Source organism: Mustela nigripes, chromosome 11 (genome assembly GCF_022355385.1).
Source record: "Mustela nigripes isolate SB6536 chromosome 11, MUSNIG.SB6536, whole genome shotgun sequence".
Lineage (NCBI taxonomy): Eukaryota > Metazoa > Chordata > Mammalia > Carnivora > Mustelidae > Mustela > Mustela nigripes.
In genome coordinates, this window is record NC_081567.1 from 29306381 (window position 1) to 29327925 (window position 21545).

The 21545-nt window shown below is 51.3% G+C and overlaps 1 protein-coding gene across 3 annotated transcripts in view; it reads right to left on the bottom strand.

Moving 5' to 3' along the window:
- SNX29 (sorting nexin 29) overlaps positions 1–21545 on the bottom strand; it is a 475893-nt gene that overhangs the window by 118876 nt on the left and 335472 nt on the right. For all 3 annotated transcript variants that reach the window (XM_059415299.1, XM_059415297.1, XM_059415298.1), the window contains exons 17-18: positions 14823–14878; positions 10659–10740 (exon numbers count right to left, since the gene is read on the bottom strand). In XM_059415299.1, coding sequence (XP_059271282.1) covers positions 10659–10740; positions 14823–14878 — 138 coding nt within the window. The remainder of the gene's footprint in view (positions 1–10658; positions 10741–14822; positions 14879–21545) is intronic.

A 21545-nucleotide genomic window follows, 5' to 3' on the forward strand; every position in this document is an offset into this window, starting at 1 on the left:
ACAGCTATAATTAGAACTTTCCCATCGGTTTTGTGAGTTGAAGGAGACAAAACATGGAGAGAACTTGGCACAATGTCTAGCACATGGGAAACACAGCTGCTGCCATCACCAGCCACCCTCCTCCTCCTCACAACCACCATCCGCACCATCACCCGCCACCCTCACCAACCACCAGCCACCCTCTGCTCTAACCATCATCATCCTCACCGACCTCCAGCACCAACAATCAGCCACCATCATCACCACCAACGATCCCAACACCATCACCACTATCCCCATTCTCAGTCACTTTATTTCGCATTCTCCCTCTTTGGGACACTCAGTTAACAAGAATAAAGCGGCATTCTTCTCTTAAACAACCCAGAGCTGGAGAGTCATTCAGGTTTGCAGTGTCCCCCTGACAGCCACCCACTGGTGGGCAGTTTACTGCGCTTTCTGACCTCAACGTCCCCATCTGTCAACAGCGGTGGAAAATGCTTCCTCTCGGATCAGAAGGAGGTACGGGAAAGGCTTAATAGGTACCAGTGCTTACTTTTCACAGTGGCCTTCTGTATGTTTCCCGTATTTAGCATCTCATAAATAGATTAAAGGAAAAGCAGGCAGGGGAGGGGCAGACTTGGTAACATGACGCACTGACTTCCACGGTTCTAGCATGTGGCATCTTCTCTATCACACACTGCCAAGTGCAGCTTGTTTTCCTTTCTAGGATTCTGGCAACTGGGGTGTCAGAAGCTCGTCCCCCTGTCGATCTTTTGCGGGCCCTCTGCCTCCACACCAGCCTCCTGTCATCTGGGCCACAGTGGACCAGCGGCAACACAACCCCAAAGGGAAGATTCAACCCGCTCTCCGTCTCCACCATGCTACGCTCACGGTCCTAACACCATCCTTCGAGATTTCCTGAGACCACCCCCCACCAACGCGCTACCCACTTGTCACACACTCCTCTCCCCCCAGCCCCGAAAAGCAGCCTCCACACGGCCGCCAGCTTGCAGGGCTGCTTCCTGCCGCAGACAGCCAGGGCGGTCTGACAGAATTTCACTCTGCGGGCAAGTCTGGCAACGAGCTGGAATTCACAGTCTCTCGGGATGAGTCTGCCGCCGCCACAAGGAGATAACCTTTAAAGGTTGGATTCAAAATGCTTTTCTGGATCTGATGGTGTAGGGTGGGGAGAAAAAAATCCAAAGCTTCAAGCAACAGCCCCACCCCTCGTACTCTGCTCGGAGCCCAGGGCTTCTGAAAGCCAGGCTCATGGACAAAACCCAGCAGCCCCGCCGGTGTCAGTGCGGGGGCTCCGGAGAGCACCTACGGGGACGGGAAAGCCCTCCCACACCAGCGCAGTTCAAGTCCTACAGATCCCAGGAGGGCTCACCCGTGCTAGCAAAGGCATTTACTCACCAGTGCACTGAGTTGGGCTTTTCTTCCCCCTCAAGTTATTTTTTTAAACACAGAAATAAAAGAGTTATTATTCCCATGCCCTAGGGCCTGGGAACACATTCGTCACACAAACATAAATCGTGACAGCTGACATTCGAGCAGCTGCCTAATTGCTCATCAACCGTCTCCCCGGACCGCCTCCCTTCCACCTCAGTGTGGGGTGCGGGGGGGCAGGGGAGGGGGGGGCACCGTCCCGCCATTTCCCAGGGAGGAGCCCGCAGTATGGCGTCGCCCTGTTTGGAAGGTCCAGTTCGGGTGTTCTAGTGTCAGCAGAACAGGGACAGGCAGACCCTGAGTCCGGGTGCTCAACCAGGCGCAATCAAGGAGAGGGTGACAGGGGCTCTGGGTCCCTCCCGGAGAGGAACAGATTTCTAAGGCTGTGGGCCACCATGTGTCTAGAGTGCCTACGTGCGGGTGTGAAGACTCACGTCACAGACGTGTATATCAAATCCTAGGCACAGGTGTGTGCCCAAGGTACACACTTGTTTGGTGGGGCAATGGTAAGAATGACTGCACTCACCACTCTGGGGAACAGCATGGAGGTTCCTCAAAACAGAGCTACCCTACGACCCAGCAATTGCACTACTGGGTTTTTACCCCAAAAATATAAACGCAGTGATCCGAAGGGGCACATGCACCCTAATGTTTATAGTAGCCATGTTCACAATAGCCAAACTGTGGACAGAACCTAGATGTCCATCAACAGAGGAATGGATAAAGAAGATGTGGTACACACACACACACACACACACACACACACACACAGGAATACTATGCAGCCATCAAAAAAACCCGAAATCTGGCCATTTGCAACGACGTGAATACAACTAGAAGGTATTATGCTAAGCAAAATAAGTCCATCAGAGAAAGACAATTATCACGTGATCTCTCTGATACGAAGAATCTGAGAGGCAGTGCAGGGCGGTCGTGGGGGGTAGGGAAGAAAAAAATGAAACAAGATGGGCTGGGGAGGGAGACAGACCGTAAGCAGCTCTTAATCTCACAAAACAAACTGAGGGCTGCCAGAAGTGGTTGGGGGGGCAGGGAGAGGGTGGTGGGGTTATGGACATGGGGGAGGGTGTGGCTATGGGGATTGCTGTGAAGTGTGTAAGCTTGACCATTCACGAGCTGTATCCCTGGGGACAAATAATACATTATATGTTAACAGCAACAAAAAAAGACTGGCTGCATTCTCTGGGTCCTTCCCATTCACCGAGTAGGCTAAGTACTGCGCTAAGTACTAAGACGTGTGTTCATTTAAAGCTCTCAACAACCTTATGAAGGAAATAATCTCTCTCAAGCTGAGAACACTGGGACCTTAGCAGAATGATAAAGACCCCACCGTAAGAGGTCATCCAACTAGAAACAAAGAGGCACGTGGGGGTTTACACTGGGACTGACTCTAGAGTCCACATCTGGCCTGCTCCCCACCCCGGGTACCGGAAAGCCGGATGAACCCACACCTCAGACACATCACCTGTTCTGCTCTCCGTGGCCAATGTGCAGGTCTCCACCGGCGCTCCCTCTCCCCTGGGCTCCTGCAATAGCGATTGGGTGTGCAGGTGGCGGTGGGTGGACGGGTGGACGGGTGGACAGACAGCTGCGTGCGTGGGTGCGTGGCTGGCTGGAGAGTCGGGCGGGTGGACACATGGGTGGATGGGGCAGTGGACGGACAGGCAAGCAGGCAGGCAGGCTTCACTAGAAAGCCCTGGAAGACCCAGCTGGGGGCAGCACCCTGAGCCTCTCTGCCTTCTCTCCCCGCACCAAGCTCTTTCCTGCTTCGAGGCAACCCCCTCGGCCTGGACTGTCCCTCTTCTACTTACGTCATTAACTCTGAACTGTCCTTTAGAAAATGAGCGGATGTTCTCAAAGAACCCCATTCTTACCCCCAGGTTAAGTGGGCCCCTTCTTATAATCTCTGGAACCCTATGTAGTATTCGTTCACTGCACATCCACAGTTTGTAATGATATATTTATCTCTGAGTTACATGTACATTAACAGGTTCAAGGTGTCTTTTCTGGTAGAACTATAAACTCCAGTGGGGCGGTGGGTATCATGTACATAATGTTCACGAATGTATCCTCAGGGCCTAGCACAGTGCCTGATTCACAAGAAGTCAATGAATCCTTATTGTCTGACCTTCTTAAAGGCTCCCACCTTGCCAAACTTGAACTCTTACTCCTAGTACCTGAAATCCTGGGGCAGGTGCTGGGATGGGGGCCCTGACGGCATACGGGTGATTATGGGAGAGTCTGGGGATTATGGCTGGAGATCCAGGCCATCCTCGGCTGCTGAGCTCTAGAGAACTAAACCACTACTCCACGGCAAAGCAGCACAGTACCTGCGGCAGGTGAAACTTCCTCAACCACAACCGGGCCAGTTATCAACATGGAGGAAAGTGGTTCCGATCAGTGAGAAAACTGAGGCAGGGCTGAAATGATGCCAAGAGAAATAATCTGGAAGGACCGGGGAGTTTAGATAAGAGTCTGATAAAACCAACACAGTGAGAACTTCTCACTCTGATGAGAGGCGCCTAGCAGAATCTTATTTCGGGTGGAGAACTGGAGTTAAAAATGGTTCGTTGGTCTGTCCGTCCGTCCGTCCGTCCATCCATCCATCCATCCGTCATGCAATGAGCCTGCTCCCCTATTCTAAGCACTGGAGATACAGCAGCAAGCAAAAACAACCCAGTTGTGGCTTCGCGGAGCCGACCTTCCGGCAGGTGAACAGCCGGTGTTCCGGTGAGCAGCAGTGCCTCCCAGAGCTGCAGGTCACAGCCTGTACTGGAGGGCCCACTGCGCACCTGGGCCTAGGCTTCAGGGCAAGACCCAGAGATGTAAACACGGCAGCCACGGCCACGACTACCACGGGAGAACCCTGGTGAGAACCTAAGCCCTTGGCTTCTGCTGAGCCCCCGAGGTGTGGAATGTAGCAGCACCCTGCTCTGGGGGCAAGTCTCGGTCTCTTGTTCTAACTCTGCCGGCAGCAAGGGGCCCAGACAAAGCCTCCTCCAAGAAATCCAAGGCTGGGGGCAGTCAGTACATTGGCTGCTTCTTGCACCGGGGGCAGTAATGGAAGAGTCAGATGGAGGAGTAACTGTGTATCCACTTTTCATGCCAGGACAGTTAAAAAAAAAAAAAAAAAGTCCTTTTCGCCCATGTAGACCAGATATATGTGTCAGTTCTTACAAACTTGGAAAGGGGCCTCAGAGGTCATCTGGTCTCTCTAGCATAGAATAGGGTCAAATGTGGCAGGGGGCAGCGTTTTGTCAAGATCAGTACTTGGTAAGACCACTCTGCCTTTGATGGGCTCTCTACATTCAATCTTCCGTATATCAAGAAGTCAGCGACCAAGACTACATCTCTGTCATTCACAACATCCCCAGCACCCAGCCTACTGCAGGATGTCTGGGGAGAAAAAGAGAGATGAACAGTCAGTTCAGGTATCAGTAGATGAGCCAAAACCTATTTCTCTCCAACTTCTGCTCACTGGTCTCCACTCTGTCCTCTGGAGGAAGCCTGGGCATCTAGGAAAAAGCCCTAGACTCAGAGTAGAGAGACCAGTAGTGATCCTGGCTCGGATGCTTCTACTCTCAGACCTTGGACGAGTTATTAACTCACCATTTTGAACATGCTCTTTCCATTTTAGAGGTGGGCAAAGATATCTGTAAGATCTCGGGGCTGTTGTAACAACTGAGTAAGGCAGAGTAGACCCCAGCGGGTCAGCCAAGGAACCCCTTGCTTCCCAAGATGAGAAGACCAGGTAACAGAGGAAGACTCAGTAAACCTCATTCGTCAGGCTAAAAGACAAGCCAAAGACTGAAAGGTAGGGTATGAAGGATTGCTACCCACAGCACTCCTACACATGGGTAATGAAGCGATGGGCGATGCCGCGAAACAACCAGGAAAGACATCCACAGACAATTCACACGCACACAAAACACGAAGGGCAAATTACAGCAAAGACATGAGCCCACCCTCCTGAGCAGTAAGGAAAATGCAAATTCAAACATCAAGGAAATGTAATTTTTTTCCTCTATCAGAATGGTGAAATTTTCAAGATTGCTAATAGCCGATGATGGCAAGGACATGGGGACAGAACATTCTTTCACCTTGTTGGTATGACTGAAAAGTGATTCAGCCTTCAGACGAGCAATTTACCGAGGCCTATTATGATAAAAAATGTATACATTCTCCCCCTCGTCAAATTCCCTAACTACTTATCCATAAGACATGCCTACAGTATGTACAAAGAGATCTGTACTAGAACAATCTGGCGGCTTTGTAGGCTATGGCCAGGAAATGAAAATCGAAATGTCCAGCATCAGAATAGTGAGTAATGGTTCCCTCATTCTAGGAAATAACGTGCAGAAGTTTAAAAGGAGGAAGGGCGGGAGAGACTTGTGTACCCAGGAGGAAGGCATGCATCATAGGGTCCCATTTATGATCAACAACAGAAAAACGTAGCACAGGCGAGCTCCCCCCACGCACAAAGAATTATCCCGTCAGAGAAACTCTGGTATAAAGGTGTCTTCCACACAGCTGGCTCCGGAGGCGAGCCCATGCGGTGCACAGCCTAAAAGTGAGCCTAAGCACAGAGCCACAGGCACGGAACCCGAGGACCCACGGGCGAAGCCTCTGGGGGAAGAGGATGAAAAGGAACGGCTGAGAAGTCCGCCACCTTGAGAGCCACCATGTCACCCTCCTCCCCGCCACCTGCGGCCTCACAGCCCTCCCAGGCCCTGTGATCTAACAGGAGAAATAATGGATTCCCCGCGTCGTGTAAAAACGACGCTCTGCTGGAAGAAACCTTCCGAATGGCTGCCCAGGGGACACGGTTTCCTTTTGGATGGGAGTTTCCCAGGCACTGCCGTTCCTTTGAGCCAAGGGACACCCTGTGGTCTCCAGGAAAGGGGACGTATTCAAGAAGGGAAGAGCTTTGCTGAAACAAAGCGACATTCCTTTTTAATACAAAGGAGACCTAATTAGCTGGGCTGCGCAGACGGAATATTGTCCAGTAGCCAGTGCTGCCGGTGGTTAAGTTCAAAGGCTGAAATTAGTCCCACATAGAGGACCGGTTTCGGCTGTACTTAGAGCTCACAGTTCTTTTCAAAGGCGAAGACTTGAGGGTTCAGAAAGTAAGGGTACTGGTGGATGATTTCATACCAGTTTAGTGGCTGTAATATTTGCTTAGGAGAAAAATAGGCAGGTTCTTCTTCTTCTTCTTCTTCTTCTTCTTCTTCTTTTTTTTTTTTAAAGGCCTAACCTCCCTTTATAAACACAACAGCAGAATATTAAAGACAGTGGACCTCAATCTTGTTTGGAGGTCAGGCCATTTGGGGAATAAGATCAAATAATTGCAAAGGTATAAACCAGGAACTGATTAACAATAAACGTAACTACCACACAGAAGTGACAGAAAATGGAGCTCACAAGCGCAACGCTGTGTTAACACAGTGAGAAAGACAAAAACCTTGCAAGACCGGTTAGTAAACAGTTTCTGCCATTTTATTTGCTGCTGTTCAGTCGTTGTGTCCCTGGCTGGTGTCTGCTGGCAGCCAAGCATTAGCAGAGGCCGGAAGCGTCAGAAATATTCATGGGTGAAAGTTCTGGACATGGATTTTACTGGTGTTCTGAGAATTGTTCAAATGCTGCCATTTCCTCCAAGTGCCTGAACATGCCGGGCCCCCATCTCGGACGTGGGGGCCAAGTGCAGAAAGCACAGCACTCGAAGGCACAAACCATTTTTTAAGATCTTGCATTCAATCGTGTCCGAAGACGGCACCTCTCCCCAGAAATCCTTGCGCAAAACACAACTCCCGACCCCTTCACAATACGCAGTGACAGCCCTGGCGCCACCCTTAGCTCACTGGCACCCGTGAGCTCCTTCTCCAGACCGCACGGCAGGCTCTCCAGCATGATGCTACCTGTCTCTCCCCTCACCTCTTGGATTTTTGAAGAGCTCCACCCTCACTCTCAGAACCTCTGCCAACTAGGACCTTTTTGGAGAAAATGCTACTTGGGCGAAAACGTGTTACTGAGGGAGATGCTTGTCCGTGCCTCGCTGTCTCCTTGATAAGATGGTGGTAAGAAGCGTTTGTGCACGGGGCGGGTGTGAGGGCTCAGTGAGCTCCTGGACAGAACGCACACAGACCAGCCACAGGCAGCGGCCACTGTGGCTTCCTGGGGGGACTGTCACCATCAGTGAGCTACCGCACGCTGTCCGTTCCCTCCGCTTCACGTTTCCCAAACACGACTGGTCATGTAGCGCTGCCCTGAACCCTTGCTGCTTACATAATCATTTACATAGTGTTGCTTTGGTGTTTGGTTCTTTTTTTTTAAAACCAGACTCGCTTTGTTTCTTCTTAACTTTATTTTAAAATTGCATGCATCACCGTGGTGGGTGGAAAACAGGATTCTGTGCCATAACTAGAAGGCAAATGTATAAATAAACACAGTAAAAACAAAACAACGTGTACGATCAGGCTCAAGTCTGCTCCTGCTGAGGCTCTCCTCTGGGGCCTTCTGGTCTCTGCTCAACAGCAAGACTGAAGAGAGCGGGGGGGCATGGGGGCCACGCTCCGGGTCTCCTCCTACCCCACCTGGGAACCCCAAGCCAGGGAAGAGCTGAAAAGGAAATGGCTTCCTCCCTGCAAGATTTGGTAGCTCATGTCCAGCCTCTGTCTTTCTAAAGCCTGACCAATCACACATTGACGTAGCCTGCCTCCCCATGCTCGGGCCGGAGACACTGTTCTAGGCCCCCAGTGCCCCAGAGAACTTTCTGCAGTGACAGAAATATCCTGTGTCTGCGCTGCCCTGCACAGTGGCCTTGAGCCGTGCGGCTGTTGAGCACGCAAATGTGACCAGCAGACTTGAGGAATTGCCTTTTTCATGTTATTATATTTTAGTTCACGTGAATTTAAATGGCTACACGTAGTCAGTGGCTCTTGTACTGGAAAGCCCAGATCTACCGAGGGAATCATACGTGCGGAGGAGCCTTTCCTCTTGGCTCATCAAATGAACTGCTTCCTTTTGTAGGTTATGCCCTTGGCCCCTGTGAGGGGGATCTGATGAAGTGTGACAGCGATTTGTCACAGGGATGTAATGGGGGACTGTCTCCTACATCCTTCAGTATTGCTTAATCTGACGCACAAGTTTCTCTCGGAGCTTCCTTTGAGGAGCTGACTTATTTTCTTCTCATTAGCCATGGTATTATCCAAAAGAGCCACCTTCCCATTTTCACACAGACTGCCAGGAAGCCCACAGGAAATTCACCAACCTATGAGAATAATCACAGAGGGGCCCGTGACAGACATGTGTGATTCTGAGTTTCCTTAATTCAAGTTCTCCTAGTTCACATTTTCCTGAACCCTATTATTCCTCTCTTTACTTCTATTTTATCATTCTTTTACAGGAATTCTTTGGAAATTATCTCAAATCTTTAGAAGAGATATACAGAATGCACTTTTTTAATGTCCAATGGTATCCTCATTTTTAAATGAGTTACCTTCTATCCAGTATCGCTTATGATAAAAACACCGCAGGGGCGCCTGGGTGGCTCAGTGGGTTAAAGCCTCTGCCTTCAGCTCAGGTCATGACCTCAGGGTCCTGGGATCGAGCCCCACATCAGGCTCTCTGTTCTGCAGGGAGCCTGCTTCCTCCTCTCTCTCTGCCTGCGTCTCTGCCTACTTGTGATCTCTCGGTCAAATAAACAAATAAAATCTTAAAAAAACAAAAAACACCACAAACCAAAAGCTTTCTATAATGTTTCCAAACACAAGCTCGGGTTTTGCTCTTAAGAAACCAGCTAGAAGCACTGTTAGCGAAGAGGAGAAACAGCGGCATTCCAGAGATAGCATCGGGAAGATTTGGGAGAGCCCGCCGTGTGAGACAAAGTGGCTCTGGCTGATGCGGGCGACTCCTGGGCTGCACCCAGGAAAGCTCCGAAGCCATGAAGGACAGGGGCAGAGGGGCACAGATGCCACTGTGACCACCGTGGCAACCATCTCCCAGGCAACGGCACATGGGCTGTGTCCGTCTCCTTTCATAACTGACTTCTAGACGCTACAACCTGCCAGACCCCATCCTGGGCTGGGGGCAGAGAGGGGGTGGGGAGAGGCAGACGTGAAAGGCCAAGGAGACCGCTCAAGTGAGATCACATTTTCATTTTGCTCCGAAACAAAGCTGGCGGCTTCACCCCTTCCAGCGTCCAGGCAACGCCTCCCAGCTTTCTGATGACCGCAAAGCAGAACTCGAACGGAGAACTCAGGGAAGAGGTGTTGGTTGGTTTTTGGCATTCGAGAAGAAAGACAACAAAGGGGACCCACAGAAGTCCGTCATGTCTAATTCTCTTTCCAAGCCCGAGCTGAGAGCATCACAAACACTCAGATTCTCCAACACTCACGAACCTGCTACTTGTTAACTGCCGTTGTCCAGACCAACACGTAAACTAAGGTCACTCTGGTGCGAGCTGCCTTGCCCTACCCCAGCGCATCAGTCCGTGAGGTGCTGAGATGCATGTGTCAGGCTGATGCCTGTGCCTATAAATCATACCCCTGCAACAGGCCTGTCCCCAAAGACCACACAGGCCGAGCATCTGGGAACGGAGAAGCATCAAGATGAGAACACGGAGGTTACGTAGGGTGCCAGATGTCCCTCAACCTGACAAGAGCTTTGCAAGCTAAGTGGTAGGGCTGTCTCCAACCTACAGATGAGGAAACAGAGATTCACTTAAGGTTACGAAAATGGAAACCAGGGCTCATCTTTTCAAGTTCACTGTTTTTTTTTTTTTTCTTGGAGAGATGCTAAAACCCTCCAGGTAGGCAGAGTGTCATCCATCAAGCTGCAGAGAACGCCAGCCCCAAGAGGACACCTGAGCACGGGATCCAAGTGGCAAATGTCTGGCCACAGGTCCTAGCACACCCGAGGCAGCACCGATACCTGGACCCTATGGCTACAACACAAGTCGACAGACCCCATCTTGGGTCCAGCAGTCCGAGCTCAGATCTGCAGAGGCCACACCGAGAGGCCTGATGGGCTGGAAGGAGCCGCACCCGGTCCCTCCTGTATGGACGAGGGAAGGACCGCTTCCTCTGGGAGGCAGGGCGGCCGGAATGCCGTCTGGGGACAGCACTCCGCCGCCGACAGGCAGTCGCACCACAGCGCCACAAACAGCTATCCATCCCGCCAGAGCAGGGACACCCACCCGAAAACCGGGGACTCACCTGATACACGTGGAAGGCGTTTGCCGCTTTGCCCCGGAGAAACACCGACGGGATCCACACGTTGATCAGTGCCCGCGTCGATCTGCCCAAAGGAAAGATCCGAAGTTGTCATTTTAATTTGCTGAGAAAGTGAGAGGAAACCATCTTCTCTAAGAGGCGTTACCGGCAAGCTACTGACGACAACGGCCAGTGCACACAGGAGTCTGTGGGACCAGTGTGGGCGTGCGTAGCCAGCCCCTAGCCTTGTTCTGCGGGGACTTGTGTGTGTGTGTGTGTGCGTGCGCGTGTGTATTCTTTACAATCACAATCTGAACTTCCGAACGAGCAAGGGCTCATTCCGTTCTTACAACTGAGTCACCGTGACTCAGAATTTACCTAAACCCATTTCCTCATCTGAAAAGGGGGCTGATAATCGGAAGCCCCCAGGTGGCTATGAGGGTCACATGCGCGGATGACCACCCAGAGGAGTCGCACCCCCTCCTGCCTGTGCTCGATCTAGACCCTGGCACCCATTTTTAAGATCAGACTCTGCAAAAAGGCTCAGGAGGTGGGCGTCCACAGTTAGGCAAGCAACAGCTATTTGGGGTGGGGAAAGGGAAACCCGGAGGGCAGGCACGGACACCCCTCTTCCAACTTTCCAGAAACACTGTGTACGGCTCCAGTAAGCCAAGACTTAAATTCAAGTGCAAATCATTTACTGAGAACCTACAATGTAGGACTCCACGCTTCTACCCACAGTAACCCCTTTAGTCCTCACAGGATATTTAAGGGGTCTTCAAGGGTCACTTTGGTTCTGTCAGTTCTGCGAGTTTTGTCTTATGAGATGACTTTCACCCAACTGTGAGTCTCTGGGTCCACACACCCACCACTGCTCATGTTCCACCAGCGGAATCCAAGGCTCGAGGACAGCTGCGCCGACTGTCACTAAAGCTTGAAAATCAGCCCTGGCGATCATCAAAACGGTACTGCACAATTCTGGGAGGGCTGGGAGGTTCCAGTCCTGGCCTCTACTTAAGAGTCATTCCAGGGCTAAATGCTTTTTCCTGAACTGTCCTCCTCTCTCAAGAGCAGCTCAGAGCCACGCGCCAGCCTCCTGTGCTTAGAAGCCAATTTGAGATGGTGGAAGATTCCGTGACTCAGTGGCCTCCCCATCTCTGCAGGGGGGAGCAGTTCAGTTTCACAAAGAAATGGTTCTCCCCTGAAGCAGCATTTCCTTCTAAGCTCTGAGACAAGGTGCAGACCTCCTTCAGGGGACAAAATAATTCATCACTTCCTCAGAGCTCCAAGTAAAACTGCAATTCTGAGCCATCAAGTTGGCTTGTACCTGTAATGGCTTTCCTCCTAGAAAGGTCCCTTAGATTGTACCAGGGCCTAAGTGCTCCCCTTACATTTCTGTCAAGGGGATGGGTGCAGTGCAAAAATGGACCAAACAATCTGCTTTTCGTTAACCTTCCTGACTGGCAAGGGCGAGACACCCTGGGCTGCCTTAGGCATCTCTCTCTTTCAGAGCATTGTTTCCATGATGGGGGCACTGGAGTGGCACAGTTGGTTAAAAGTCTGACTCTTGGTTTCAGCTCAAGTCATGATCTTAGGGTTGTGGGATCAAGCCCTGCCTCAGGCTTGACGCTCAGTGCAGAGTCTGCTTCTGATTCTCTCTTTCCCTCTCCCTCTGCTTCACCTACTTGTGTACTCTCTCTCTCTAAAATAAATAATCTTTAAAAAAAAAAAAAAGAGACGGGCGCCTGGGTGACTCAGTTGGTTAAGCGTCTGGCTAAGGCTCAGGTCATGATCCCGGGGTCCTGGGATCAAGCTCTGTGTCGGGCTCCCTGCTCAGCAGAGGAGTCTGCTTCTCCCTCTGTCCCTGCTCATGCTCGCTCTCTCTCTCTCTCAAATAAATAAAATCTTAAAGGAATGATTTACATGACCATCTGTTTCCTAGACATTAATTCATCTGTTCATTCTTTCATTTGTTTCTTCGTGCATAAAGCAAGCACTTACTGAACACCTACTACGCATCAGTCACTACTCTAGATCCTGGAGATGGAACAAGGAAGCAGGCAGACACAGTCCCCACCCTCAGGGAGAGGAAGAAAGACCATTCCCTCAATGATTATTCCACCAAGATCGAGGAAGACACTTTGTGTAACGGCCATGTTTTTAAGTTTATGGACACTTGTATTGAGGCCTACTGTATGGTCTAGCCTGGAGAATGTTCCAGTACACTGAAGAAGAAAGTGTCCTCTGGTGAGGGATCTCCATGTGCCTGTTGGATCGAGCTGGGTCACAGGTTGCCCGAGTCCTCTCTTCGCTTGCTGGTCTTCTTTCCAGTTGTTGGGACTCCACACGGAAAGTGGGGTATTCAAGTTTCCAGCTTCTCCCTTCGTTTCTGTCAACTTTAACATTCTGAGTTTTGGGGATCCATTGTTAGGTACCTACATGTTTCTAATTATAAGAGACATCATTTAGTTATCATTGTTGTTAGTGCCACCAAGGAATCCTGGATCCCAGGACAATGACAGGCACTGGTGGGGGTGGTGGTGGAGGGCTGAGGTGTCGCTTTGGTCCGAGGCATCACAGAGGCTGAGGCTGGACAGGTGCTTCGGGCAGGGAGTTGACATGTGTGAAGGGCACAGCCCAGATCAAGTCTGCATTGGTTGGAATCCTGGCTTCCACGCGTCATGTGGAGGACGACACCCATGTCGCAGGGCTGTCAAGGGGACTCAGTGGGTGAGAATAATGCCCGGCACAGAGGACCTGGTCTGGGAGGAATGATCCTGAGCAGGGAAGACAGGATGAGTCAGAGGAGTTGCGGTGGCCTCTGTGCAAACTACGTGAGGGACTTTGGCCTCCATCTTGAGAGAGGAAAATGGCACTTCCCCCTGGCTTTAGTGGAGATGCACAAACCCAAGGGAGGAAGCTGCGAATCTTCGGGAGAGAGATGATGGAGCCGGACCAGGCAGTGGCTGCTTGAGGGCAGGGACTGTGGCTTGCTCATGGCTTCCATCAGGGACATGGCATGACCCCTCCCCACAGGAAGTGCCTGATAGGTTTAGCTGTAATGGTGAGCCTTCTGCCTCACAACGGTCACTGAAACCCTCCTCCACAGCTCTCACCTCTCTGCCCAGCTTGTCCCGACCCCAGCCCCCCACCGGGTTGCCATCCCATAATCCTCTTCACGCTGTACCCCCCACCACAGGCGCATGGGAGGCAAGCTCACACCTGATTTCCATCCTTCATGGCTTCACCTCACGTCACCCCCCTCAGCCTACACCAGCCTGACAGCCGCCCAAGGACTGAGCAGCCTCCTGAACCCTCGGTGTTTTCATCACCTCCCTGTCACTGCTGCCACTGCCCTGTGAGGAGGGTAGCGTGACCTTCACTGTACGAACGAGCAACGTGGGCCCAAGGTCTAGAGGTTTGCCCAAGGTCATGCCGGTGTAAGACCTGTAGCCGGGAGGGCAGGGAAGGTCAGCCTGGCTCTGGTCAATGCTCCGAGGCCTGGTCCTAGCCCCGATGACACCTTCTCTCAGGCTGGGCCACCTTCTGCTCAGGACAACTGAGTGACAGCAGAGGGAGGCTCTGTTGGGCGCTAACCTGGAACCCGCTTCGCTGGCTTTAGCAATCCAAGGGGACAACCTGTCCAAACCCCAAGGCAACCTCATCTGAAGACCAACTGAGTACTTCAGGAGTTTACCGTCAAACACTCCCGACGGAATCATATCCAGTAACAGATCAGACCCATGCCCTGAACCACTGCTGTTTCCAGTAACTCAGGGGTTGTAAACTCCAATTCCCCAGCACAGTGTGTCCCCGTGTGAGGGACTCAGCCACGACTCAGCTCCCACTGTCGCCTGCTAAGGAGCGGAGACTTTTTTTTTTTTTTAAGTGAAATGTACATGTTATATGATAGCTTCCAAATCCTAAATGTTGACCCCCAAAATTAATTGTTTTCCAATACCCAGCAACAGAAGCAAGACACATCTGAAGGCCAGACTTGGGCTGCAGGCGAACAACTTCTCACCCCTAAGATATCAAATCAGCCCCGTGTACCCTGCCACAGTGATTTTAGTACCCCCTGTGGTCTTCTGGGACACAAGCCAAACAACAGAGTCCTAAAGGCCTAAAGTTCTAAAGGCCCCTGGTGAGCAGGTGCCATGGACTTACATTTCAAAATCCGACAAACTCTGGTCTTCGGACGTTTGACTCAAATCTCCAGGAACCTGCCATTGGGAGAGGGGGAAAGGGGAGAGAAAAACGCATCTTGGTTACCACGGTTTTTGCACCATCACGCAAGAACTCGGCCTCTCAGTGCTCCCTGAACATTCCCTGTTCAGACCGAGGTGAAAACGCAGTCACTGGGAAAGCACAAGTGATTCTGTGGAAGGACGGTTAGAGACGGTGTTCTGGTAATCGAAAAATGGCACGGTGAGGGGTCCCGTTCTCCTCGCGGAGAGAGGACCGCTAATCCTATTGAGATAATAGTAGGCCTGCAGAAGCATGTAATTCTGGAGCTCTAAAGGCCTGATTAGGGTCTGAGATGCGAGGGATCAAATGAGCAGTGGGAAGATATCCAACTGTCCCCGTGATGAACATCGCACACACAGACACACCTAGGACGTCAACACGAAAGGCCAGTGTCGGCTCCAGACGGTTCTCCCCTTGCCGCCCATGATGCAAGGAGCAATTTAAGGCAGCACACAGCTGTGGCTGCTGACTCAGACGGGCCCCACGGGAGCGGGACTGGGTGAAAGACGAGGCACCGTCTGGCCGGATGGCAGGCACGACGTCAGGCAGATCGCCAAATGCTCAGCACTAGTGGCTGCTCTAGAATTGGTGACACTACAGTCATGTCCGGGGACGGAGCTTCTCATCAACTGGAAGGGTGGGAGGACCAGAGGGAGGCTGGGGGCTCTCCAGGGCAAGAGCACGCACTTCACTCTGCACCTGTCAGAGCTCCCGTGTTACCTGCCATGTTCGTCCATTTCCCTAACAATTTCAGGGAGGGGCAGGGTCCCGCCCCCTCCGCCCCAACACACAAACACACTTCACAGATGAGGAAACAGGCTCAGGGAGGCTGAGACCTTGCCCAAGGCCACACCTGCAGGAAGGGGATCTGAGTTCAGGTCTGTCCAACTTCAAAGGGTCTTCTGCTCCAAACCCTCAGCAAAGGCAGGGAAAACCAGCTATAAGGTCGAAGGTGGTAAAACTTGAACCCTTCCCAGGTAACCCCCTTCTGAATCAGGAGAAGGCCATGGTCATGGAGGCTGTGCTCAGGGGATACACCACTCAGGGTCAACCCCCGCTTCCAGCTGTTTCTGGCCCTGTGGCCAGGAGACAACACCTGCTCACTCTATGCCACACTGTCCTCCCGTGTAAAATAGGCAGGACAATCCTACACCTCATAGGATCGTTCTGAACATAAAACATGCCACCTGCAGATTATGCACAATAGAGCCTGGCAGGTGGGACATCCTCAGGAACTGTGCACTGTACAAATCACCTGGCAATTATTGAGAAAAGCAGGGCGTTCTATTACCCTTGACACCAACAGAGAATCTGTTCAATCAGCCCAAGGGTATCTCTCACCCCACATACGGCAGCCCGGAGTGAGAAGCACCCCACCCGAGCCCCTCGTGTGTGGAGCTAAGCAGTTACAATGGGGTCCAAGAGCAGCTTTTGCTAGCGAGCCGCTATTGAGCGATTCCTCCAAACCCAGGAAGGATAAAACCTGCCTACTGCCAACCTGAGAAAAGCTCAGGTTTAAAAAAAAAACAAAAAACAGGCACAGTTAAAGAAAAAAAAAAAAACAACTGGGCTGGGGCTGAGTGTGGCTCTACTGTGAGGGTGAGCGTCATTTTTCCCGTGGACGGCTGGCGTGAGAGGTGGTTTCATCTACCAGGGAAGCCATGAGGCCGTGTCCACAGTCCCTACATCAACATGCTCTGGCCCAGACAGCCCACTCCCAGGTTCTATCTACAGAAAATAATCCCAGACACGAACCAGGATTTACAAAAACCATTCCTCTTTCCATTGTTCAGGTACATTGAAAAAAATTTTTTCAAACAATCTAAAGGTCCAACCATAGAGAAATGATTCAGGAAATTGTAACATGTCTGTATGAGATGGCCAGATTTAAAAAAAAAAAAAAAAAAAAAAGGAGTTACACATGCACACCCTTGAGGGTACAAGCATAATAATAGTTCTGGAGAAATACATAAGAAAACCAACAGAGGCCATGATTGCTAATGCAGTAGGAGTGGGAATGCAGAGAAAGAGGCTGAATTTTCATTTGCTGTATTTCCATTAAGATTAAAAAAGTGTATCTTTTGAATCAATTGCTTTAGAAAAAAATTTTAAATGTGATTTGAAGAACAAAACAGCTTTCTGTGTGCTGTAATGAGATCTCCAGGACAGATCAAGTGAGAGCCTAAGCAGGGTGCAGATGGCAAGTCTAACACACTACCTGGGGCGCCAAAGCAGAGAGTTAAGACTATCAAGTTGTGTTCATTTTTACATAGAGAAACATTAGCAGTGACCTTGAAGACACCTAGAAAAGGGGCACCATGTGGGCACCAGGGGGTGGGAGTGGCGGCCTCCACAGCGGGTGCACACACTGGAAAGGAAGCTTTTTATTAAGCATTCCTTTGCATCACTGGAGCTTTGAAATAATGTACTGCCAATTAAACATTTAAATAAAAACCTATTATCTCACCAAAAGAGGGTTTCCGATACATTTTTAATGGCACAGCAAACAGCTCCTGGTCTCCGTGGGAGCTGCACATGCCCAGTGGGGGGTACCACTGTGACTTAGGATGTCCCCGTATCAGTGAGGTGAGAATCCGTGGGAGCTGCACATGCCCACTGGGGGTACCACTGTGACTTAGGATGTCCCCGTATCAGTGAGGTGAGAAGGAAGCAGGTCAGAAGGATGACCCTGGCAGAGCTCAGGACAGAGAGGGCAGACGGATGTGTGGGATGTACCTGAACTTTCCTGCGCTGTCTCGGATGGAAGTGCCTGTTTGCCTGACTCGCACAACCATAAACAGACATCTATTATATACTAAGTATCTCTCGTATTACAGTGTAAAGTAAACAAGATACTCTTTCCAACCCGCCCCCGCCACAAAAATGCACTTGCAGTGCAGAAAGCCAGAAAATAGACACTTTGCCTTCCAGCGCTCTTCTCTTTCTCAGGCAGGATGGAAAAGGACAAGGGGGAGGCTCGGAAGGCACCTCCTGGAGCAGACATCACCTTCCCCTTGGCGCTTCCTCACAGAGCCCCGTGGATGTGGCCAGAACTCTAGCACCTTCTCCTGAATGGCTGTGGGGCGGCTCCAGGCCTCTCTTCTCTGAGCCTACCTGCCTGTACCCGGGTCTGGGGAAGGTTGTTTGTGCATGATGTGAGAAGCAGGTAAGCAGACTGGAGGAGGGGCTCCCGGGCTGAAGACACCTGCCGCACTGTTAACGCACATCATGCCGCCACCTTTCTCTCTACCTCATTTCAGACTGGACGTGAACAGAGCTTAGACCCAGGGAATCGCCTGAGGGAACAGGGAAGGTTCTGACTGGGCTGACCCCACAGAACTGAAGGGAAAGGGTGACCAGGAGGACTCAAAAGGTGAGGGTTTTAAGGCAGAACAAAAAAGCTGCTTCTAAAACCATCCATTCCCAGAAGGCGTTTTCTTCTTCACAGAGAAGTTAACCCTCAGGGCTGCTGATTTTTAGGGAACATTTTGGACAAAGGATCTGTGTGGCTGGGAGACGTTAAACCCTCCTGAATTAGGAGCTTTTCTTCTCATTATACAGCATTATCGGCATCAGCGAGCCAGGAGACATTGACATGTCTCGGTGGGTTCCGGGGAGGCTGGATGGAACAGAAGCTGTCACCTTTCCAAACTCTGGAATGTTTCTAGCAAATCAGGCCAAGCTCGACAGCACCTGTGTGCTGATCACCGATACCCAAACTTCGGTGCGGTTCTACCATTTTGTCTTTTCATGCTGTCTGTCCAGACTGGTACCACCGGTCTCTGGGGCTTACAGTCCTTATCCAGAAAGCTCATTTTACTCCACAGTCTGGAATGAAAAAAGTGTGGGACAAGGAGTATTTTGTAAGAAAAATCAACTTTCTATTGCCATTGGCCACAAACACCCCTTGTCACACACAGGAAGCTGCAGGCGATCCTGGAGGACAGACCTGGGACTGAGCCTGTTTGCTTCGCCCTCAGCTGGGGACATAAAAAAGTGGTAAGCAGCATGGATGCCCCCCTTCCCTCCTCCCTGCAGGCAAGGCAGGTTCCCGTGCAGCCTGTGGCCTGGGGACTCACACAGCAGTACGCGGGGACAGGAAAGGCCGAGTCCGTTCTGGGAGGAACAAAGCAGCCATGATTCCCAGGTCCTCCTGGACAAATAGCTCAGGTGTTACAGGCCCATGGATGGGGAGGGACAGGTGAGACTCGCAGAGAATCCACTTCTGGGGTACATCAGCAAAGAAGCTTCCCCCATCTCTCCTGACTCAGGATTTCCTGGGTTTCTGGTGGGGGTGGTGGGGGTGGGAACAGCTAACCACAGCCCCTCACATGGATGCCGACATGGAATTCAGACACTGGTTTACCCTGGTGTTCTGACTGGGAACTCTTCAAGCCTAGGATAAGAGCTCAGATAACAGAGATTCTGCTAAAAAGAATGACAGTTGTGCTAAGTAAATGCTTATTTAAATAAGAAGGGAAGGAGGAAGAGAGGTAAGAACTAATCAGGCAACTGCCCGCACCACAGGAAAAAGTCTCCCTCCTTCTACTTCTAGAATCAAGATCCGAGCAGGGGCAGCCAAGGTGGACACTGGAGCTGCCCTCACTCCCAGGCCTGGGGGGCTGCGAACATACTCACACCCCCACCGGGCATCGTCAAAGGCTGCCTGCTTTACAAATTCTTCCTACATCCTCCTCCTCACAGCCCTGTGAGCACAGGCATCCCTCCCATTTCCCAGGCAAGGACAAGAGGATTCGGTGTGGATGAATGGAAGAATCAGAGATGCCTTGAGGTCAGAACCAACTGCCAGAGGAGTGGGTGCGCCATCTTGGATGTTCAGTGCAGTGGAGCCCCGGATGGCGGCAGCCCCAGCCATCAGAGCGAAACCACTCAGCGGAGCACCAGGCAGCCCAAAAAGCAACGTTCTCAGGGCCACTCAGCTGGTAAGTGACAAAGGTGGGTGTCAAAGGCAAGTGGGTCTGGCTCCAGAGTCTTGGTGACTTTTTGGTGACTTTTTGTCACCAAGCTATGCTGCCTCCTGTGCCAAAGTCCCCGGTCTTTGCATTGTGCTTCTGCTTCTGGGAAGCACAGAAACTGAATTAACCCAGATCCACAGTGAGGAGGCTCTGCTGGTGCAGAGAGCTCTGATGCAGTGAAGAAGGTCTGCGAAGACTCAGCCCCTCAAGAGTAGATGTGCACAGGGCACCTGGGTGGCTCAGTGAGTTAAGCCTCTGCCTTCAGCACAGGTCATGATCCCAGGGTCCTGGGATTGAGCCCCACATTGGGCTCTCTGCTCAGCCGGCCCTTGTCTTACCCTTCAAGACTCAGCTAAAATACACACTCCTAGGAGAGAGCTGCCCCAATGGGCAAAACTAAGTGCTCCCTATAGCCACCTCTCCGATCATCTCCGGACCGTGCCGTGTAGCCGGCCGCCCTCCCTGGGAGCGGGAGGATGCACGCCCCACGACACACAGCGGCCTGGCCCGGCGCCTGGCCCAGCGTGGACATGGAATTGGTATTTGTGACCGATGAAATGAATGATGATACAAGCTGTATTTCCACACTGAAATGTCGATCTATTTTGAAACTGCTTTGTAGCAAATTCACCATCTTCATGCATGAGAAGGATAACTCGGTCTGAAGATAAGAAAAAAATCAAAGGAAGAGAATTGTCATCCCTCTCTTCTAATTACACAGCTCCCAGATTTACGGTTCAGAAAAAAAGGCAAAAGGCAGATATCACAGAGCAACCAATCTCTGTCCCAATCATGAAATGACACCCATGATTTATGCTTTCCAGGGTCACTTTCTCCCTCATCGATCTTTGCAAATAGCCTCTCCTTAAGCAATTAGCCCTCACTTTGCACTGCCAAAAACGACCACTATTTCCCAGCCCCCCCCCCCCAATTTCTCATTTTTTAAAATAAGGAACAAAATGTGCAGTGGCACGGCTGTCTTCCAGAATGGCGAGCCAAGGCAGAGGACAGATGGGCCCAGTCTGTGCTCTGAGCACTGGGTCAGCCTGGGTTTTCTGGGCGCGTAGGAGACACCCAACCCAGGTCTGGACCACTTTCAGGCTTCTAGGTTTATCTGTTCATTTGTTGTTTTGTTCTATGAACAATGAGAGGCATTCGTGTGGTTTAAAAATCAGCTAAGGTCCAAGACTCTCCATTGTGAGTAAACCACTGGCTTAACAAGACCTTTTAGGAGTTTTTGAGACTATCATCTGAGAGCCCTGGAAACGTGAACCAGTGTGGACTGCAACACTTCTGTGAATTAGGTTTTGACGGGTCAGTTTCTCCGTAAAGACTATGAGGGTCTCAAGGACAGTATTCCCAGAGCCCACGGCGGTATCAGGCACACACTAGTTGCTCAGTAAGTGTTGGAGCAAAAGGAATTTCAGGGAGAGGAAAGTACCCAGTCGACTAAGAATGAACGTCAAGTTTCTCTGCGAGTAACGGAGATGCGCGGGCGACAGAAGCAGCCCAGCTCTGCCAGGACGACACGGCAGCACCGCGGACAGCAGTAAGAGCCAGCGGGCAAGCAGCGGAACGGCTCCATAAGATGGTACCAGCAGATCCCGGCGGCACAAGTACTAGCACGGCACGGACCTCCTCTGCTAACATGAAATGACCTCCTGGA